Source organism: Ictidomys tridecemlineatus, chromosome 6, assembly GCF_052094955.1.
Source record: "Ictidomys tridecemlineatus isolate mIctTri1 chromosome 6, mIctTri1.hap1, whole genome shotgun sequence".
In the NCBI taxonomy this organism is placed as follows: domain Eukaryota; kingdom Metazoa; phylum Chordata; class Mammalia; order Rodentia; family Sciuridae; genus Ictidomys; species Ictidomys tridecemlineatus.
The window spans coordinates 81,646,664-81,668,834 of NC_135482.1; the positions used below are offsets into that span (position 1 = coordinate 81,646,664).

At 35.6% G+C, this 22,171-nt stretch overlaps 1 protein-coding gene across 15 annotated transcripts in view; it reads right to left on the minus strand.

Moving 5' to 3' along the window:
* Positions 1-22,171, minus strand: part of Ppfibp1 (PPFIB scaffold protein 1) — a 234,677-nt gene that overhangs the window by 26,600 nt on the left and 185,906 nt on the right. For 8 of the 15 annotated variants that reach the window (XM_078015004.1, XM_078015003.1, XM_078015001.1 and 5 more), the window contains 7 exons: positions 14,996-15,088; positions 14,585-14,677; positions 12,806-12,920; positions 11,058-11,090; positions 9,722-9,783; positions 6,654-6,738; positions 263-417 (listed from right to left, as the gene is read on the minus strand). In XM_078015004.1, the coding sequence (XP_077871130.1) occupies positions 263-417; positions 6,654-6,738; positions 9,722-9,783; positions 11,058-11,090; positions 12,806-12,920; positions 14,585-14,677; positions 14,996-15,088 (636 nt within the window). The remainder of the gene's footprint in view (positions 1-262; positions 418-6,653; positions 6,739-9,721; positions 9,784-11,057; positions 11,091-12,805; positions 12,921-14,584; positions 14,678-14,995; positions 15,089-22,171) is intronic. The other 7 variants (XM_078015012.1, XM_078015011.1, XM_078015008.1 and 4 more) reach the window with 3 other exon arrangements.

A 22,171-nucleotide genomic window follows, 5' to 3' on the forward strand; every position in this document is an offset into this window, starting at 1 on the left:
GGGTGCATGGCACTATGAACGATTTGTTTTTCCTGAATTTTATAAGCAATTTTGACAATGCTCACAGCATTTTTTTAAAGAAAGGAAAGAAGAACGGATTAAAGACAGACTGGGGGAAGAGAAAGACCTGTAGGACACAAAAAATTGCTAGAACCAATTTAGTAATTCAACTGAGAAGAGAATCCATGTTTTCATGTTATCAACAGTGTTTTAATGACAAAGTCTCTTCAACATGAAGAAAATATTGACATTCTGTAAATACCTCTTCTGGAATACTTGTGTTGAATGGGTCACGACTGGGAGATCCCATTACTGGGGAAGATGATGGACTTTTCTCTATGTCACTAAAGCCCTGTGCATCCAACAAAGTAGAGATGGAACTGGAATTGAGCAGATCTTCATATTCACCATCTTTGCCTAGAAAAAGACAAAAGTAAGAAGAATAGCAGCTCTTCACTTATTTCACTTTTAGAGGAATTAGAGTGACTAGAATTTTTTTCTTTTTTTTCTCTTGAGGGGGTGGGGGTGCTAGGGATTGAACTCAGGGCCTCATGCATAATAAATATGTACCTTTTTACTGAGCTGCACCCATATTCCAAAATATAAAAAATTTTTCTGATTCTCAAAAATGCAAGAGTCAATTGTTCCTGGCATCAATGGAAAAAGAGCTACATGTAGAAACAGCATCTTAAACTGTGAGTACCTAAGGCCAGTGAGTACCCAGTGGCGTTATTAGTAGAGAAAAAAAATCATATTTGTTAGGGTTATTAACTCACAAGACTGCAATAAAACAAAAAGTTAAGTTATCCCAACAAACATGGAAAACTAGGGGGGGGGCGGTGGTTATACATTTTTAGTTTAGAAAAACCAAGCTGACACAACAAAATAATTTTGAATAGGAACATAGCCCCTATTAAAATGACTCATTTTTCATCACTACTCTGGAAAATACAGAGAGAGGAAAATAGAAATAGAAAAAAAAATGAAATTTAATCTTCAAAAAGATCTTTTTATACCATTTCAAAGAAGAAAGAACAGCCTAGCAGAGAAAAGCAACCACATATTCAGCAAAGCAGTGACTTTATTTCTTCATAGTTATAGAAATAAAAAGGATTAATTGATGAACAACATGGAGCCAGATAGTCATTTTTTTAAAAAGTAGAACTAATGTCTCTAAATGACACTAAATGCTAAATCATATACTTGCTTGAAGATCTTAATCAGACCATAACTTCTTAAATTGAAATATTATTAGAATTTTATTCTAATGTTACCAGAACTTAAGTGTTATTAAAGAGTTGTGTGAAGATTAAATAAATAAATATAAATGCTAGTGAGACATCCCTGTTTATGTAACTCTTTACTGGAACAGGGCATTCTCTGTAATGTTTTATGAAAACCTATGCACTGTTAAAACTACCTTTGGGGTTAAAAATTAAAACTACTTAAAACTTAAAGCTTAAAACTACCTTTGGAGCAGGGGATGTAGCTTAGAGGTAGAACACTTGTTTAGCATATGTAAGGAGTTTGAATGCCAGCATCACAAAAACCTACAAACATAACACTAGCTTTATTATGTTTTTTTTCTGTTGCTAAGAATTGAACCCAGGGCCTTGTGCAAGTTTAGGAAAATACTGTCATTGAGCTAAATCCCCAATCCCAAAACTACCTTTCTAATCTACATGTTTATGTGGATAGAAAAAAAGTACTAGAAAGAAATATGTGAAAATATCAATAGTGATCATGCTGGTACAAATGTTTAGTGTATTTTCCCCCTTGTCTCTATTTTCTAAATGCTTTGGCATACAGACTATTTATGGGAATTAATACTCTTCCTTTTTATTGGTGCGTTATAATTGTACATAGTAGTGGGATTCATTATTCTGTATTTGTACATAACAAATCTAATTCCATATCTTTCTTGGGTTTTAAACTTAAGAATTGCTGGGTTGAAATTCCATAAAATCCATAATATTTTAAATGTTATGTAGGTGTAAAAATTAATCACTTACAAATTTGTAACAATCCTTAAAAGAGATACTTGAAGGCACAGAAAAATGCTGGGTGATGAGAACTGTCATAGACTACATGGATAATTAGAGGGTGATTTCCTTATTTAGATGTTTATAAAATCTTCATGTTAGTATGAAAAGAAAAATGTTCTTTTTTCCCTCCAAAATATCCTGGTCCAAAGCATTTATTTTTTTCTTCATGAATTTATCAAAACTAAAATTTCAAAGTCCGAGTGTTTCATGAGTATTTTTCAAAAGACATGTTCAGTTCCAGTGCTTACCTCAGAGCAAATAATTACCCATGACTTACTAACAAACAAAACAAGAGCACTTTTAAAGTTCCTCATATTTTTGCTTTGAATGACTCTCAAATTTTCTCCACATTCGAAGATAGCCAATTGTCCCACATGCAGATAAAGCAGTAATAAATAGAACTAATTTTACTTAGATGTCTTATAGATTCTTTGAACACACATGTTCAGAGCTGAACTCATCTCCCTTAATCTCCCCAATGTTCTTTCTCAAGGCTTCCCCATCTTGGTAAATGGTACCATCACTTGCACAACTGCTATAGTCAAAATCATGTATCTTTCTTGATTGTTTTCCCCTTTACTCTCATCTAATTTATCCCACCACTGTGTTGATTTCAATATCATACCACATTTTCAATCAGACCCAGTCCCATTAGATCTTTTCATTTGGAATACTGCAAGAGTCTTAATTGCTTTCCCCTGCTCCCAATATCGTTCTCCACCTGGTCCAGTTGTTTGTTATACGACCATGCTGAAGACTATTAAAAATCTTGCAGTGGATCTCTCCACACTTGAACAAGAGCTGAACCCTTCATCCCCATTACTGAGCTGCTGCTCATCTCATCATATCTCTCTCCCCACTGCTCACTACCTTCTGGTCACATTGGTTTCCTTTTACTCTTAAATATACCAGGATGTAGGCCCTTTGCACATGTTGCTATTCTCCCTTTCTAGAATGCTATCTAATCAACTTCTTATAGATGTTCTTCCTGGCCAACTAATCCACTATTCTTATACTCATTAGCCTGGATACTTTCTGGTAGAAATCAACTGCCTGATAATATTATTCAAAAAATAAATGAGCCACTGAATTTAGAATAATGCAAGAAATTAGAGGGGGCACAGGGGGCACAGTCGGACATCTGCTCCAACCATGCGGTAAGCAGACGTCCAGAGCCCAGCCCAGCCCAAGGTGGGAGGGGCACAGTCAGACATCCGCTCTGCCGGCCCACCCGGTAGGCAGAAGACCAGAGGCTAGCCGGGGCCCAGCCAGCCACTGGCTCCGCCCAACACGGTAAGCAGACATCCAGTGCCTAGCCGGAGGCAGGAGGGGGCCCAGCCCAGCCACCCACCCTGCAGACCTAGAGAAGGGGCTGTCCTGGGGCACTGGGGTCAGACCAAAGGAGGCACAGAACACAGAAACTTGGCTTGTGGGTCAGCAGAGGGAGCTCTGGACAAACATAAGGTCTCCCCAACATCCCCCACCTCATCAAACACGTTAGGAGAAAAACAGATGGAACCCATCTTGGAAAATCCCACCAACCCTTTAAAGCCATCACCCGGTGGGCGTGGCTACCAGTGCATTCTGGGACGGATCAGGCACCTGGTTTCCATATCAGAGACTAAAATTAGAGAGGCTACATGTGGAAGCTCAAGTCCTCTCACACTAGCTACATCCACCTAATGGAAGGGAAAAAAATAAATAAAATTGGGTTCAGAGAGACTTTTTTCCTTTCCTTTTCTTTCCTCACTTACTTTCTTTTTCCCTCCCTCTTTTTTCCTTGTTATTTTTTCTTCTTCTTTTTTTCTTCTTCTTCTGTCCTTCTTACTCCCTCTATCCCACTTTCAACCCCCTAAATTTTACTATCTATAAGTAGGGTAATCTTCTAAATACAGATAGGAGTTTGAATCTATACATTATTCCATTATTCTATACATTATTCCATCTATTGGTTAGAGCTCTCCAAAGTTGCTAAGTTAGATCAACCCCATACCCTTACTCTTTTTCCCCCTAAACATAGCATCCTACACCTGAAATTCAGTTTTCTTTATGCTACCAGAAATGGTAGGCCTTTTATGAAACTAAGGACTATATTTTTAAATGATAATTGAAGTTAACATTGGTAGACATAGACCTAGCTATAATTGTATTAATAATGAAAACAGTTCCCAATATCAATAGTACATCATCTAAGCACAAGTTAACATTTCTTTCTCCACAAAAGAGGGACTTTGGAACTAAAAAAGAGCAATATAAATATATAGGGGGAAAATCAATAACACAACAGTTTCACAAAGGTGGAAAGAAACGTGAGCAGTATGAAAAGACAAGGAAAGAAAGGACCACAAACAATGCAGGTAAATTCAACATTAGAAGAGGTAATATCTGCAGCAGATGGAATGTCAGATAAAGAGTTCAGGATATACATGCTTCAGATGATCTGGAGTTTCAAGGAAGACATTAGACAGCAAATTCAGACAATGAAAGATCACTTCGACAAGGAATTACATAAACAAATCCAAGAAGCAAAAGATCAACTTTACAGGGAGATAGAGGATATTAAAAAAAAAACAAACAGAAATCCTGGAATTGAAGGAAACAGTAAACCAAATTAAAAACTCAAATGAGAGAATTACCAGCAGAGTAGAACACTTAGAAGATAGAACACCAGACAAAGAAGACAAAGTATTTCAACTTGAAAAGAACATAAACAGCTCAATGAGACTGTTAAGAAACCATGAGCAGAACATCCAAGAAATATGGAATAACATAAAGAGACCAAACTTAAGAGTTATTGGGATACAGGAAGGTAAAGAAGTCCAAACCAAAGGAATGAGCAATCTGTTCAATGAAATAATACTAGAAAACTTCCCAGACTTGAAGAATGAAACAGAATGCCAAATCCTAGAAGCCTACAGGACGCCGAATGTGCAAAATCACAAGAGATCCACACCAAGACACATTATAATGAAGATGCCCAACATAGAGAATAAGAAGAGAATTTTAAAAGCTACAAGAGAAAGGAAGCAGATTACATTTAGGGGTAAACCAATTAGGCTAACGGCTAATCTCTCAACACAGACTCTGAAAGCTAGAAGATCCTGGAACAACATATTTCAAACACTGAAAGAAAATGGGTTCCAACCAAGAATCGTGTATCCAGCGAAATTAAGCTTCAGGATTGAAGTGAAATTAAAACCTTCCACCATAAACAAAAGTTAAAGAATTTGTAGCTAGAAAACCAGCACTACAAAACATCCTTGGCAAAACATTACAGGAAGAGGAAATGGAAAATAACAATGAAAACCAAAAGTGGGAGGTAAAGGAAAAACTAATCAAAGAGGAAAAATAAATCATGGTAAATAGTAAAAATAAACAAATATGGCTGGAAGTACAAACCATATCTCAATAGTAACCCTAAATGTTAATGGCTTAAACTCACCAATCAAGAGACATAGGCTAGTAGATTGGATCAAAAAAAAAAAATGATCCAACAATATGCTGCCTACAGGAGACTCATTTGATAGGAAAAGACATACATAGACTGAAGGTGAAGGTTTGGGAAAAATCATACCACTCACATGAACCTTGGAAGCAAAAAAAAAAAAAAAAAAAAAAAAAAAAAAAGATTGTGCACCATGATCAAGTAGGATTCATCCCTGAGATGCAAGGCTGGTTCAATATACGCAAATCAATAAACGTTATTCACCACATCAATAGACTATCCCCCCTCCCCTCCCCTCCCCTCCCATCTTCTCTATGTGTAACCGAGGTGAATCTGCAATATATATACAGGGTAAAAATTGGAGTTCATAATCTGCTTGAATCAAATGTATGAAATATGATATGTCAAGAGCTTTGTAATGTTTTGAACAACTAATAATAATAAAAAAGAAATAAACTATTAATAAATTTAAAAAAAATAACAAAAGCATGACATTTGCAGGGAAATGGATGGCATTAGAGCAGATTATGCTGAGTGAAGCTAGTCAATCCCTAAGGAGCAAGTGCTGAATGTCTCCTTTGATATAAGGGGGGAGACTCAAAACAGAGCAGGGAGGAAGAGCATGAGAAGAAGATTACCATTAAATAGGAATGAGAGATGCATGGGAATGGGAGAGAGAAGGGGAATTGCACGGAAGATGGAAGGAAACCCCCATTGTTATGAAAGATTACATATAAGATGGTGTGAGAAAGAAAAAAGAGAGAGAGAGAAAAGTGTCATAGAGTGGGTAGAGAGAGGTGATGGGAGGGGAGGGGGGAATAGGAAGGGTAGCAGAATACAATAGACACTAATATGGCTGTATGTATAAATGTGGTTGTAAAACCAATGTGATACTGCAATCTGTACATGTAAAAAAAAAAAGAATTCACACCCCACTTGAATCAAATGTATGATATATCAAGATCTTTGTAATGATTTGAGCAACTAATAAAAAATTAATTAAAAATATGTACAGTTGTTATGTGTCAATTAAAAATTCAACAAAATAAATATACTACTTTAACGAAAAAAAAAAAAGAAAAGAAAGAAATTAGGACCAAATGTATAAGTTCATAGCCACTCAGAATCAAGTAAAGTAGAGAAGTCTTTAGAAAAGTCTTTACCTTTTTTACCTTGGGCCAGTACCACTGTGTCTTGCATTTTCTTATACCTGTTTAGGCACTGTCGGAGATCTTCTATTTTTCGATCCTATACATAAAATAAATTATCATCTTTAACATTATGGTTTTAAAACAGTAGTGGTAAGTCTGACAGAAAGAATAAGTGGACATGAATTACATACATTATTCAAAGAATACTTCTAAACTTTAGTGAAACTGGTAATATCTAGAATATTTTTCCTACATATATCAGAGATATGGAAAAAGTACCTCTGAATTTAGAGATCCTATCCTTCAGCTACCATCTTTAAAAAACAAAAACAAAACATGGTAATAAGATACAATAAAAAAAAACATGAAAAAAATCAGCTTTTATTACTCTTCTAACTTAGAAGTTCCGTCTTGAAAGAAAAACCCAAAACCTGTGTTAGCTATCTTTATTATCCACTATTAATAGATATCTAGTTTCTTCCTTCTTAAAACTCACCAAATTGGATTTGATTCATCATCATAGACCTTCGATCTATTAAACAATATATTAACAATTAACATTTTTCATCCCTTTTCTAATTTAATCTCTGTCTGGAACTTTATTGACCCCACTCTTAACTCCTTTCACTTCTCTGTCCACTCTTTCTTTTGATATCTTAATCCTTTAACTAGATATTTGTCATTGTCTTCTTCTCCTCTTTTATCTATCTATCTATCTATCTATCTATCTATCTATCTATCTATCTATCTATCTGCCTATGTATGTATCTACCTATCTACCTATTTTCTGGTGGTGCCAGGGCCTTATATATGCCAGGTAAGAGCTGCTACCACTGAGCTACATTCCCAGCTTTAGATAGTCTATTTCTATAACCCCCATTATTTCTCAACCTGAGCTATAAAATGCTGGAGCTCCAAAGTTCTGTCCTTGACCCTCCTTACTCTTTTCCTATGCCCTCAATTGTGGCGATTAAAATGGCCTCCTCTAGTCCTGATTCTGGGACTGGACATGTGACTTAATTTGGCCAATAATATAGCAACTAAGCATTTGCACCTTGAGGCTGCCCTCTGGTGCTGCTCTAGGGAACTCCGAGGAACTATGTGAAAAAGCCTATGCTAGTCTGTTGGAGGAAGAGAGATTATTTGGAGAAGAGACAAGTCATTCAAGATAGGGTGAACCCAGACCAATGCCTCAGTTACCAGACATGTTAAGTCAAATTTTTCTAGACCATGTAATGCCTCTGAGCTGCTAGCTTAGAGATCAGCTAAGCCAGCCTAGACCAGAAGAACCTTCTTGTCAAACCACAGAAGCATGAGAAATGATAAACGTGGTTTCTCATGAAGCAAAAGCTAACTGACACATCAACTGTAGGTTAGCTTCTACCAATTTACAATTCTGGATTTCTTCAGAAATGGAGGGGTTCAATCCCCACTAATTCATAATTCCACAAATCTTAAAATTTAAATTTGTATGCCAATTTTCTATGAAAAATCTCCTTTAAAATGTCCCGTGGGCATATAAAATTGAATATATGTAAAACTAAGCTCATTATTTTCCCCTAGTACTTACTTAAGCCTCTGCTTGGATTTCCTTAATCATCATCCACCCAGTTGCTCAAACCAAAAATTTATTTTCATTTCTCAAATCCAGAGATCTGAGAAGCTTGTCAATCTGTAACTTTCTCTAAGATTTTGTCCTTCTTTACCAATTTGCTGCCATTGCCTGATTGTAAGCCCTCTTCATTTCTCATGACTATATCAACATCCTCTTAATTGTGCTGTGTTCATTCTCCCTCTTATTCTCGCCTCCATTCTGCCACCAAAGTTAGCTTTCTAAAAATAGCAATTTAATTTCGTCATTTCTTAAGGTCTACAAGCTCAGTCCCCAAATCATGAGATTAGCAAAGTTGCTTTGGTCAGTCACACACCCAGCCGCAACCCCTGGATATCATGCTCAACACCTTCCCACTATATCCTAGGATATTTCAAGCCTGGGTTTCCACATGTGTTTTGGCTCATGGGCCCTTTGGCTAGAAGCCTTCGTTTTCCTGATGAACTACTGTTTCTCCTTGGAATTTTCCTCTTTGAACTCTGGAACCCTCAAGAAAGTTGTTACTCTTGGTGTTCTTGGCAGCTTGGGCATCTAATAGGAGTTCATTAAACATCAGAAGTTTTGCTTATTGTTGCTTTTTTAGGAAGAAAAACTAAAACAAAATGAACGTTAGTCATTTTTGTTGTTGTTGTTTAAATAAAAGGTATGGCGAGCAGCTTGCTAATTATTTTTGTTTTTATTCAAAATTGGGAAAGACTAGAAAAAGAAACCTGCAGATGGGCAGGTGAGTATGACAATGAGTTTATTTCCACAGAAAAAAAAAGAGAAAATAAAGAAAATGATAGACAAAATGATAAGGAAGTAAGAAAAATAGAACAGGCAAGAATTAGAAAAGTTATGATGATAGAAAGTGATCAAGCCAAAGTTTTTGACATTTTGTTGCTTTTTTACTTCCCTAAAACTACTCTTTTTTGGAGAACATGTCCCCTTGTTTTGTTCATTCAGGGATACAAAAGGGAGAGTAGTTTTAACAACATGAACTGGACTTAACAGTTGTGGTCTGCTGGATATCTGAATGATCATGTAGGCCACAAAGAAACACATCACCTTAGTGGGTAACTGCATCCCTGCTCATGACAGGATGAAACATCAGATGTTGGGGAGGTAAACCAGCCAGGAAAAAGACATCTGGAGGCATTGGTTTCAGAATGTACTTTCTTTTATTTGTCACCTGACTATGCAGAACTCCTCTGATGGCCTGAACATTTTCTATATTCACAGGAATAGGAGAGGGTAGGAATCTCAGTGGAGCTAGTGCCGCTGCTCCTTATTCCTGTGTGCAAAGCCATGATTACAACTGCCATTGCTGAGAATGTGCACACACAGGCAGGGAGGGAGAAGGCTGTCCCTTAATGTGGGCAGAGTTCAGGGTATGTTCTTTCAAACTGAGAAAGCTCAAGAAATTGTGTGGAATGGTCAAAATGGTGTCACATAACATTAATGTACATATTTAAATTTCATCCAATACCTTTTCATCATTTGCTGCCATTAAAGATTCCATAGCCTTTTTCATCTTTTGTACTTCAATATCTGAAAATAATACAATATTGAATCATAAATCAGTTTAATTATTCTGAGAAGCTACTTACTCTTCAGATAAAATGTTTTAAGGTAAAGATGTTATTGATTTGTTTTATTTGTTTTTAAAAAGGAACACATTTAACACCTATATTCTCTCTTAAGGAAAACCTAAAAGGTGAACACTTCTTAACAGCTGTGATTCCAGAAAAACAATATGGGTACAGGAGAACTAAATTCTCCCTCAAGCAACAATGAAATTCTCCCTAGTACACTAAAGATGGAACTTGGTTGTATAACAATAAAAACACAGTTTTCAAAAATGGAAGGTATAAAGCAGTGATTGAAAGCAATGAATGGTATACATAATGACCAAAGCAGAGAAAATGATGCTCAGTTATAACTAAGATGGAGGCATGGATGGTAAGAGCCTGATGGATTGTGATATTTACATGAATAGTCATGCTTAGAAGTTGGCTGTAGGTTCCATACAAAAGAATAATAAATACTTTGCTTCATCTATAAACTTCATTTCCAATACTATTTTAAGGCAAACTTCAAGACATAAGGACCAAAGTAAGTTGAAAGTAATTTTCCTTAAAATTTGATATTCAGGGGCTGGGGTTATAGCTCAGCGGTAGAGCGCTTACCTCGCACATGTGAGACACTGGGTTCAATCCTCAGAACCATATAAAAATAAATAAAGTAAAGATAATTGTGTCCATCTTTTAAAAATTTGATATTCAAATTCAAAAGCAGATTACATGAATAACAAAATATTTTAAAAATGAAAAATTCATCCAAAAGTGAAAGTACAAATTAAATAACTGAAACACCAAGAAAATATATGCAAAATAGCTTCTAATGTAGATTTCATGAAATAGTGGATTTCCAAACATGGAAAAGCTAAAGCAAAGTTCAAATTGATCTTTCAACTGTGGTAAACCTTAAAAACAATGCATTTTCATAGAATATAAATGTTATTTTCCCTCTTTACCTGGGCGACAGAGAAAATGTTCTCTGATCTCCACCCTACTGGATGCCTTGCTCTATCCTGCACAGCTAAAGGGTTGAATCGGGCAAAATCTGCAAAGTGATCTTTTCTTCCATATTTTCATTTTCATTGTCTGTTTGTCTAGCCTCTATTTTGTACACTCGGAAGAAATGGAGGGCTTATTGATGAAGCAACATTACATCTTTGGTGAGTAATGTTTTAAAACACATGCAAAGAACAAAGTAGTACTTCTGGTGATGCAAAGGCTGATGGAAATACACCAAAACCTTACTTTTTTCTTTGAGCTTCTTTTTAAAAGTTTCATCTGTGCGGGAAAACCCATTGAATTGAAAGTTAGCAAACATTTCAGCAATAAAAAATATTTTAAACATACTATTAGTCTCCTTTTACCTAAAATGAAGGGATTCTAACCTTATAAAAACATTATAAGAAGCATTATTTTGTGACTGTAGGACTGATGGGAGGAGACTGATCAGAAAAATCTAACTTCAAATTACTACATCTGAGTCTTCATATTTCTGAACCTTGATTTTTTTGTGGGAAAATCAGACATAACAAAATCCAAGTGTTTCCTAAACACCATATGCAATGAAAAATGAGTTAATGTTGCTTTGGTAGTTTTTTCATTTCTATAACAGAAATGTTACATGTTCAAAACATGGTCCTCTGGAAAGTGGCCAGTACAATGCTATGCCACACTGAATTCAACACTCAAGTTCTGCAACACTGAAATGGTCTATCAGCCATTCAATGAGATGAGTCATGTTGAGCAAGTTATATATGCCACAAAATTTCCAAGACTTTTCTCTGTATCTGCCATTATCTGTTTGTACACTGGTAACAAGCAGTTCATACACTGGGTCCAGTCCTCAGTTCAGACTGTGGGCAACACTACTCTAATACATCCTCAAGTCCTGTGATTCCATTTTCTTTTCAAAGCACTAAAACGGGGCTGAGGCTGTAGCTCAGTAGTAGGCCTTGTGCCTAGATTAATCCTCAGCGTGTGTGTGGCGGGAAGCAAGCCTATTCCTGAATGCTCTTTGACAATATCTTACATATTCCAAAATATGGGAGATGAGGGGAGGGGATTCCATTCCCTTCAGGTTTGAGGAACTGATGAACAGGGAATTATGATACCTACAGGTATATAAAACCACAGTATTCTAGAGCCAAGAAGGACTTTAGAGGCAATCTCATTCGAGTCAGAAAATAATGTTATTCATTTTCACATAACAGATAAAAATATGCCAATGCTATACTAACTGAAATCTGTTCTGTTTCAAATGACTCAGAAGTTGCTTTGGTATTTTAGTGTTGCAGTCTTCCTTCCTTTATAATCACAAAGAAAGGCTAAATTTGACCTAGTGTTGTCAGATGTTTCATCAAGTTATTTTTCATCATGTATAACCTATATTATCAGGATTACAAACAATAGAGTATTCAGAAAAATCCTCCTTAGTTACGGAAAAAAAAAATCTTTGGATAAATTCATACATTTTTCCAAAACAGAATAAGCCTATCTTTGCTCTCTAAAAGATTGAGAGCTTGGCCCACAGTAGGAAATTTTCACCAATATTCCAAAGATAGAGAGCCATTCCTTTTTTCTCTTAAAAGAGTAGGGGAGGTTTCTAGATCCCTTATTTCATCTTTTCTCAAGTTCAGTTCAGAGGAAAACAATCTTGGGACACAGTAATTGTTCCTTTTGCTTCTTCCAACATTCCCTTGTATTGCAATTTGAAAAAGTATGCTCTTGTGATGAAAACGTACAATTTAGTCAATTAAAGTGAACACCCAATGAAGTACAGAACTGCCCTACCCCTGCTGCTTCAGAGAAAGGTCAGGACTTCTCTTGCCACAGTAGAGTCCCAGAGAACTCCCTGTGGCTGTCGGCATACTTGGTCTGTTACTTTCCCCATTTCTTTCATACTGAAATTATATGTTGACTAACTTTAGATTCTCTCCTAGATTTTTGAGGATTTTAACAAAGTAAGATAACAAAAGTTAAACAAATATACCTACCTCTATCAAGAATCTCAACCCCTTCTCCTTTCATCTTGCAAACCAACTTTTCTTGCAGCCTTTTTACTTCAGATTCCTTCTCTTCCAGTTGTTCTTTTAAAAATGCCAGTTCATCCTACAAATTGTAAATTTATTTTAAAATTGTATATTATGACTGAAAGGGAATATTTAAAGAGCACATTAACTCTTTAGATCAGTAATCTGATTGGACAAATGAAACAAAAATCTATAAGAATTTAGACACAAACATCAGAAATTACACAGTAGCGATGATAAGCAGGAGGCAAGACTATTAAAATAAGTATAATTTATAATAATCATGACATAATTATTTCAGGTTTCTTTGTGAGTAAATTAAAAAGAAATCTTTTAAAGTATAATTAAGGCTGGCTAGTATATTATATTAAATTACAAAACATGATTAAGATAATCAAAATTACATTCTTAATGTCATAAATGGCAAAATAAAAGGCAAATGGAAAAGACTTCCTGACATTCACTCAGCATTTCAACATGGCACACTAATGCTTCCTAGACAAGCACTGAGCTTCAACCAGTGGGCAAGGTAGAAGTCATGAACCACCTTAGCTAAATTATAGGACGTAATTATTCATTCTTATAATTAAGCAAAAGAACAGAACCTTTTATGGCAATGGGAAAAGAAAAATTTCAAAAAAGGACTTAAATATCAAACTAGTCAACTATAAAGGCTTCAATGTCATTTGTTTATTTACTTATTCAATTTGCAATTCTGGAGATGAAACCCAGAGTCTTGTGCATACAAGATAATGCTCTATCACTGACTGAGCTATATCCCCATCCCTTTTGCTAATATTTTAGATTTCTGTTTCATTTTAGTAAAGAACTAGTTTTAGCAAATCTAAGTTCTACTGTCTATTTTTAATGCAAAAAAATAGAGCTGTGCAATGCTAATATGCATAACTTTATATTCAATATCACATTTCATTTTCAGAGTCTACAGATATTTATTACACTTAGTATTATGAGAAGATGTAGTACACCAATGAAGGTGGAAGGTTTGCCCTACAGTTCTGACTTATGGTAAGAATGAACACCAAGTCCAAGACATTTTCACTAGCACTATTAAGATTTGCTGTGCTTTTCTCATTGTGCTGCTTTTTAGCAGTAATTTCTGTTCAAGGCCATGATAACATAACATTATATATCTTCAAGAAAGCCTTGAAGCAGAAAAGCAGTATCTACTACTGTTATGAAATAAAAATTCTTTCACAAATGAACTTTTACAATTATTTTATGATGTTCGGGGGATCAAAGAACCTGAGGATTAGATTTAATTTATAAGCTTGCTTGTTTGTTTATTTATTTATTTAGGGGCTTGAACTCAAGAGTGCTTTACCACTGAGTTACATTCCCAGTCCTTTTAAAGTTTTTGTTTTGAGACAGGGTCTTGCTAAGTTACTTGGGGAATCACGTTAAGATGCTAAGGCTGGTCTCAAACTTGTGTCTTTCTGTTTCAACCTCCCGAATCACTGGGATTACAGGTACATGCCACCACACCTAGCTAATACTTTTATTTTACTTGCTTATTATTTTTCATTTATTATGTTGGATATTTCTGAAAATAGCATTAGGGATCTCATTGTCTCTTTCATCAATGTTGTATGTATTTTTAATAAACAGCTGACATACACACATACACAAAATAAATGCACATGCCACTAAAAACACTATCACAGCAAAACAACACAAGCCAGAAAGTGACAGGCCATGGAGCCCATCACCCAAAGTCTACTACACCTTCAGTGACTCCCATTTTTGTTCCATCCGCTGCTTTTCATACTGCATCTGACCCACCTTGATTTTCATGCTAGAAAGTTTGGCCATTAAAGACTGGTAGAGAGACAGAGGAGTGAAAGAAAACTAGAGAGAAACAGACATACTAAATAACCAAGAAAACAGTATCAGTTTTTAAAGGAGGTTAGATAACTCAGAGAAATGGCAGGTTACATTCTGGGAGATTAGTTAAGTCTTGTTTATTATTCAGAACAGTTGTGTTTATTTTCAAAGTTTCCAGCTTGGAGAAAAATATCATTTACTTATAAAATACCTTATTATCATATACTAAGTAGAAAACATTTTCATTTATATTATTGGTGACAGATGAGTAGTGGAGCTATTCAAATTTGTTTTTATAGGTAAGAAACTTACTTTGGTTGACTTAAGCTTTTTTTCATATTGAAGTCTTTCACTATCCATTTCACTGACTTTTAACCTTAAATCATTGATCTCCTGGATTAGTCCCTGTCCAAAAAAAAAAAAAAAAAAAACAAGAAACACATTAGAAAAGTGGTAGCAGTTACCTCAGTTACCTGCTGTACCAAAGTAGCAGCTTAGTTTTTCTTTTTTTAAGTACTGGGGAAGTGCTCTACCACTGAGCACTGAGCCACATCTCCAAGTTCTTCTAATTTTTTATCTTGAGACAGGTCTTGCTACATTTCCCAGGCTGACCTTGAGCTTGCAATTTTCCTGTGTCAGACTCCAGAGTCACTGGGATTATGGGTATGCACTACCTGTGCCATCGAATATCTGATCTTAAGAAGGTGGGAAATCTTAAGAGGTAAACAGCTCCTAGGGTTTTAAAGTTGTGTGAATCAGGTCTGACAAATGGAAAACCAGTAAATGTATTTCCTTAAGACCAAACTGTTTAGAAAAAAAATTTTTTTGTAGTTGTTGATGGACAGCATATTTATTTTCTTTCTTCTTTTTTTTTTTTTAATGTGGTACTAAAGATCAAACCTAGTGCCCCAAACATGCTAGGCAAATGCTGTGCCACCGAGCTATAGCTACAGCCCCAAATCAAACCATTTTCTTATTTAAACACTGCTTTAAATTCCCAATGCTTCTGCCCTAAAGTGGTGGGCTTACAAAAATAAAAGATTAACAAAGTTCTACTATTTATATCTTGAGTGTCCCCAAGGACAAAAGCTGTGATCCCCAGTATGGAGCTGCTGGGAAGTGGTAGAACCTTTAAGGGGTGGGATCTACTGGGAGGTTCTGAGGTCTTTGCCATTTAAAGGGCCTGTAAGACCCTAACCCCTTCCTCTCTTTTTTGTTTCCTGGCCATGGAGTGAGCAATTCTGTTCTTCAACATGTTCTCCTGATGCTCTCCTACTTGCAAAAGGAACAAGGACAATTGATCATGAACTGGAACCTCCAAGACTGGGCCCAAATAAACATTTTTCTCTTTATACATTATCTAAGGTATTTGACACAGTGATGGAAAGCTAAGTAACACAGAAAAGTAGTTTCATATCTGACTCACAACCATTTGTTGGCTGTTTCTAGACTAAAACTATGAACTCTGTCTTTAAAAATAAACCAAAGAAATTTTCTTGTAAAGCCATTTACCTTGAAGGCCTTCTCACTGATACATAAGTATTTATAAAAAAAAAATTTAAAATAATTTCTTCCTTTGTCTACAAAAATACAGATTACCTTTAAATTCTTTAAACAAAAAGATTCTCAATTTGAAGATGAAGGTACTGTAGTTTACACATATATTTTACATAATACAATTTTATATTGGGAAAATGAGAAAGAAAACAATCCTAATGTTTTCATAATGGAATATAAAAAAACTTGGTATCTTTCTACTGCCACTTTAAAAAAAAAACTAATTTGCCTGTAAATTTTGCCTAAATATTGAGTATATATTTTGTCTAGAGCCCAGAGAGGAAGAAAAGAAATTTAGGATGTTAAACAATAATAACTCCTCCAAATAAGAAGCTCAAATACATTGCAAAGGAGACTTTTTGTTTCCCCCTTTTCTTTTCAGCTATACATCACAAAGATTCCTCCAGTGGTTAATATCTTAATATCTCTTTCATCTTATATGACATTTATTTCTGGACAATGAGTTCATTGATTGTAGAGCAGAAGTATACAAACATGTCAAAAAAGTAGAATAATGCTTCAACAACTTTATTAACAGATTATTCTAAAATTATAAGTGTAATGATTCCAAGTCATAAATGCTGGGGAAAGGGATGCTACATAGGAATATACTTCCCAGTAAAACTATAAAAAGGGTTCTTGTAAAAAGGGTAAAACTATTCCCTACCTTTATAAAATTGCTTAATGATAATTATATAATGTTTCAGTAAGAGAAAATAGATTTTTTTCCTTTTATGAGGTCAAGAATATGTGACATTACTAAAAAAAAAAGTTTAGTTAGATCCCTTATTTTAAGTTCAGAACTGAAGTTCAAAGAAAGTCAGTTTCTCCCACTTAGTAATCATCCTTGCATAATACAAGTCATTAGTGATCTTCCTTTATCCAGTCTTTAAAATATATATGTTATGGTTTAGATAAGAGGTATTCTCCCAGAAGCTCATATGTGAGACTACAAGAAAGTTTAGAGGTGAAAAGATTGGGTTATGAGAGCCCTACTCTAGTCAGTGCATCAATCCACTGATAAGGATTAACAGGGTGCTGACTACATGTGGCTGGAAGAGGTGGGTCACTGGGGGCGTGCCTTAGGGTTTGTATTTTGTCTGTGATTTTTGTCTGTTTGCTTCCTGATTGTCATGCCCTTCTTCCTTGATGTTATGCTTCACTTCAGGCCCAGAGCAATGGAGCCAGCCATCTATGGACTGAGACCTCTGAAATGGTGAACAAACTGTAAATAAACTCTTCCTTCTCTAAAATTGTTCTTGTCAGGTTTTTTGGTCACAGAAGTGGAAAGGCTGACTAAAACAAAATATTTTTCTACTTTCTCAATGTTAAAGAACAGCTTTGAGTTCCTATCTGGCACTGTTGCATATTTTACCACTTCCTTTAGTGGCAATTTCCAAAAGAGAAGAAGCATAGTATATACTTCTAAACAAACAAAATTACTTGCCAAGCATGGTAGTACATGGTCTGAAATCCCAGTGGCTCAGGAAGCTGAGGCAGGAAGATCATAAATTCAGTCAGTCTTAGCAACTTAGCAAGGCCCGAAGCAACTTAGGGAGACCATGTCTCAAAATTAAATATAAAAAAAGGCTGGGGATGTGGCTTAATGGTTAAGTACCCTTGGGTTCAATCCCTAGTACCAAAAAGAAAAACAAACAAACAAACTACTCAATTATCTTTCATGGCAATACTTTGAACATGAATCTAAATCTCCAACTTAGAAGAAATAAATCTTTCCATATTAACTCAAGTTGGAAAACATGGAAATTGATCCCAAGTATGAAAATCTTAACAGGGGAATATTAATTATTTCAATTAACTTATCAGAATTTCAGTCCTAAAGAAAACATGTTATCTTCCCCTTTGTCCTTAAAAAGAACTCAAGATAGAGCTCCCACAGCAATTCAGTTTCTGACATCTGAGTTCTTACCAGAAGAGGGCACTGTTGAACAATATTAACCATGTCTCATCAGCAATTCCTGGGACAATCAAGCCTGGAATCTTTCAAGGTTTCAATATTAACTCATAATCTTTTGGAAACTGCCTATATTTCTTCCTCAATTCAATGTTTTATTAGAAATTACTATTCAAATATTTTTAGATTCTAAGACAAAGTTAAAGGATTTGGGATTCATGATACAGCTAGGAAAACATTTTGTTTCTATTGAACAATAACAGGAACATATGCACATCCAATTCAGCTTTAATTCTGAAGACTTTTAATTATTTTCTTATATAACATCACAAATATAAAATAGTCTATAATTTATAGGTATGTGCATACTACATTTTACCAATAGTATTCAATATTTATTAGAAAACCATCAGAAACTGAGTTCTATGGGAAGTGTGATAACAAGATCACCTTGCCTACGGATGAGAATTCAAGAGTAAAGTAAGAAAGCAGTGGGGGAATGTGAAAGAAAATGCAGACAAACTTCAGAAATGTAAACATTGTTCTGGGATCATGCCAAGAAATCCCAAAACATCTGCAATTTAGTCCCAAAGTTGGGATCTCTTACCCAAATTAAACTAACAGTTGAACAGGTTAAGACTTCTTTTAAACTTTGCATATCTTTGTAGATGTTATGAAGAAGGCCACATCTTGATCCCTTTTCCTTTTTTCCCCCCTGTAGCAGAACTACCTCCCCTGCCATGTTGTCTACCTGTTGACCAAGTTCTATTATTATGTTAGGCAGTGACTATGAAGTCAGGAAATGACAGAAAAAAGAAAGAAAAATCTCTAAATGGATTTTTAAAGAAAGCACAAAACCAAGAATTTTAAAGACATTGGGTAACTTTCTAAGTCCTTTTTAAGCGCTCCAGTCTCAATCAAAGGAAAAACATTGCTCACATAGGTGACAGAGCTTCAAGATTGAAACACAAATGAGTTAGGGATTTCCTTTTCCTATGGAGGAAGCAAGAAATAAAAACAAGACTTTTCATTAAAGCTAAATCTTTGACAGGAAATTTAATTTTGCAAATAATAATGGGGTAAATCGCATTACCTCAAATTGGACTTTCAAACTGTGGACAATAGATAATATACATGATTAATGTGTGATCATGGCAGTACATAGTTGATATAAAATTAATATTTGATATGCAGAGAAGGGAAACATAAGGAAATGATTGCCTTCCCCCTCTTTCTTATTTCCCATTTTATGATTTAATATGGTACCTCCCCATCCTCTTAAGGAAGAAAATGAAATAGAAGAAAAGGAGGAGAGAATTTGGAGAATTTCTACAGCTCTTTACATTTAACTAATTTTATTTATTTATCTATTTATTTTCTTATTTTAGTTTGGGGACTGGACCTAGATCCCTTCACATGCTAGGCAAACACTGTGACACTGAGCTACATCCTGGGCCCTACATTTCATTTTAAAGAACAAAACTACAAACTGGAACACCTGGGTTAACAATAAAATGGGGAGAACAGACAAGTTTGCTTAGCCAGCCACAGGTATTTCAGGTTATAGAATCTACCCTGAGTTTCAAAAAGGTACAATGAATTTCATTTAATTGATTTATGTGTGGAGCAGACCAAAAATAGAAGGCCAAATTAAATGACCTCCACAAAGCTTTGTGATTGTATGATTGCATGATGTGGACATATTCTCTAAATACATAAAAACATCCTCTTGGGTGGGGGTTGTGGCTCAGTGGTAGAGCACTTGCCTAGCATGCACAAAGCCCTGGGGTTGATCCTCAGCACCACATAAAAATAATTAAATACAGGTACTGTATCCAAATACAACTAAAAAATAAAATATTTTTTAAAAATCCTCTTATTATGTAAGTAAATAATAAGTGTGCCTCAATAAGGGCTACTAATAAAATCATGCATATAAATACATTTATTTTAAAACTTAAGGGACCTGTGCGGGACCCAGGCCCACAGTCTGGGTCCATCCTGCCACAGGCAGACAACCACTGGAGCTCAGGTTCCAGCACAGGAATGCCTCTTCCAGCCAGTAGACCACTGCAGGAGCTTATACCCAGCCCAGATTCGCCCACACGGACAGGGTAGGTCCAAGTTCGCCACCTCCCCCGCACCTGGGACCCGAAGCCTAACCCACTTGCATCTTGGGACACTGCAAACATCACCATCGTCTTCCCCACACAGTAGCCCCTACATTTTTGACAAGAGACGGGGCCTAGAAGCAGTTGCATCTCAGAGCAGACATCACAAAGACAGCATGAAGCCTACCCTTTGAGCCCCATCTCTGTAAGACATTGCATCCATATTGGGGCACCTCCACTATTATCTCAATATTGCCACCACCATGTCCAGTTGCAGTAGCATTCATTGAGGGACACCAGCAGGGTCTGGAAGCCCAACATCAAGGTGAGGTATAGACAATCTGCACGGGTACTACAAGAATATAGGGTAGAAACTGTAGTATCTCAGATTCACACTGCAAGAAAGTAAGACATATAGACAACATGAAAAAACAAGGGAGGAAAGTGCCCCCCAAAAAACCAAGATACTATAATAATAAAACCCATGGATAGCGAAATTGATGAAATGTCAGATAAGGAGTTCAGAAGACTCATAATTAAAATGAGCTGTGAATTAAAGAATGACCTAAATGAGCAAATATAAGCAAAAAATTGATCACTCCAACAGATAAAAGAGCAAATACAGGTAGCAAAAGATTACTTCAAGAAAGAGATAGAGACTGTGAAAAAAAATAACAGAAATCCTTGAAATGAAGGATACAATAAATCAAATAAAAACTCATTAGAAAGCATAACCAACAGACTAGATCACTTGGAAGAAAGAACGTCAGATAATGAAGACAAAGTTTACAATCTGGAAAATAAAATTGATCACACAGTGAAGATAGTAAGAAACCATAAACAGAACATCCAAGAATTATGGGACAGCATCAAAGACCAAAGCTAAGCGGACTAGAGGAAGGCACAGAGTTGCAAACCAAAGGAATGCACAATCTCTTCAATAAAATAATATCAGAAATTTTCCCAAGCATGAAGAATGAATCAGAAAACCAAATATAAGAGACTTTCAGGACACCAAATGTACAAAATTACAACAGATCTGCACCAAGGCACATTATAGTGAAAATGCCTAGCATACAGAATAAGGATAGAATCTTAAAAGCTGCAAGAGAGAGGAATCAGATCACATATAAGGGGATACCAATTCATATCTCAGCAGATTTTTCAACCCAGACCCTCAAAGCCAGGAGATCATGGAACAACATATACCAAGCTCTGAAAGAAAATGGATGCCATCCAAGAATCTTATATCCAGCAAAATTAAGCTTTAAACTTGATGATGAAATAAAAACTTTCCATGATAAACAAAAATTAAAAGAATTTACAACTAGAAAGCTACCCTACAGTACATCCTCAGCAAAATATTCCACAAAGAGGAAATGAAAAACAATGATGAAAATCAGCAGAGGGAGGTATTACACTAACGGAAAAACTAATCAGAGGAGAAACCAAGTCAAGTTAAATACCAAAAATAAACAAAAATGGCTGAGAATACAAATCATGTCTCAATAATGGTCCTGAATGTTAATGGCCTAAACTCACCAATCAAAAGACATAGACTAGCAGGTTGGATCAAAAAAACAAGACCCAACAATGTGCTCCCTCCAAGAGACTCATCACATAGAAAAAGACATTCACAGACTGAAGGTGAAGGATTGGGAAAAATCATACCACTCACATGAACTGCGGAAGCAAGCAGGGGTTTCCATCTCATATCAAATAAAGTAGACTTCAAGCTAATCAAAAGGGGTAAAGAATGATACTATGTACTGCTCAAGGGAAGCATACACCAACAAGACATAAGAATTATAAATATATATCCCCCAAAGATAAGAACCATATGATCATCTCAACAGATGGAGAAAAAACATTCAACAAAATATAGCACCCCTTCATGTTCAAAAC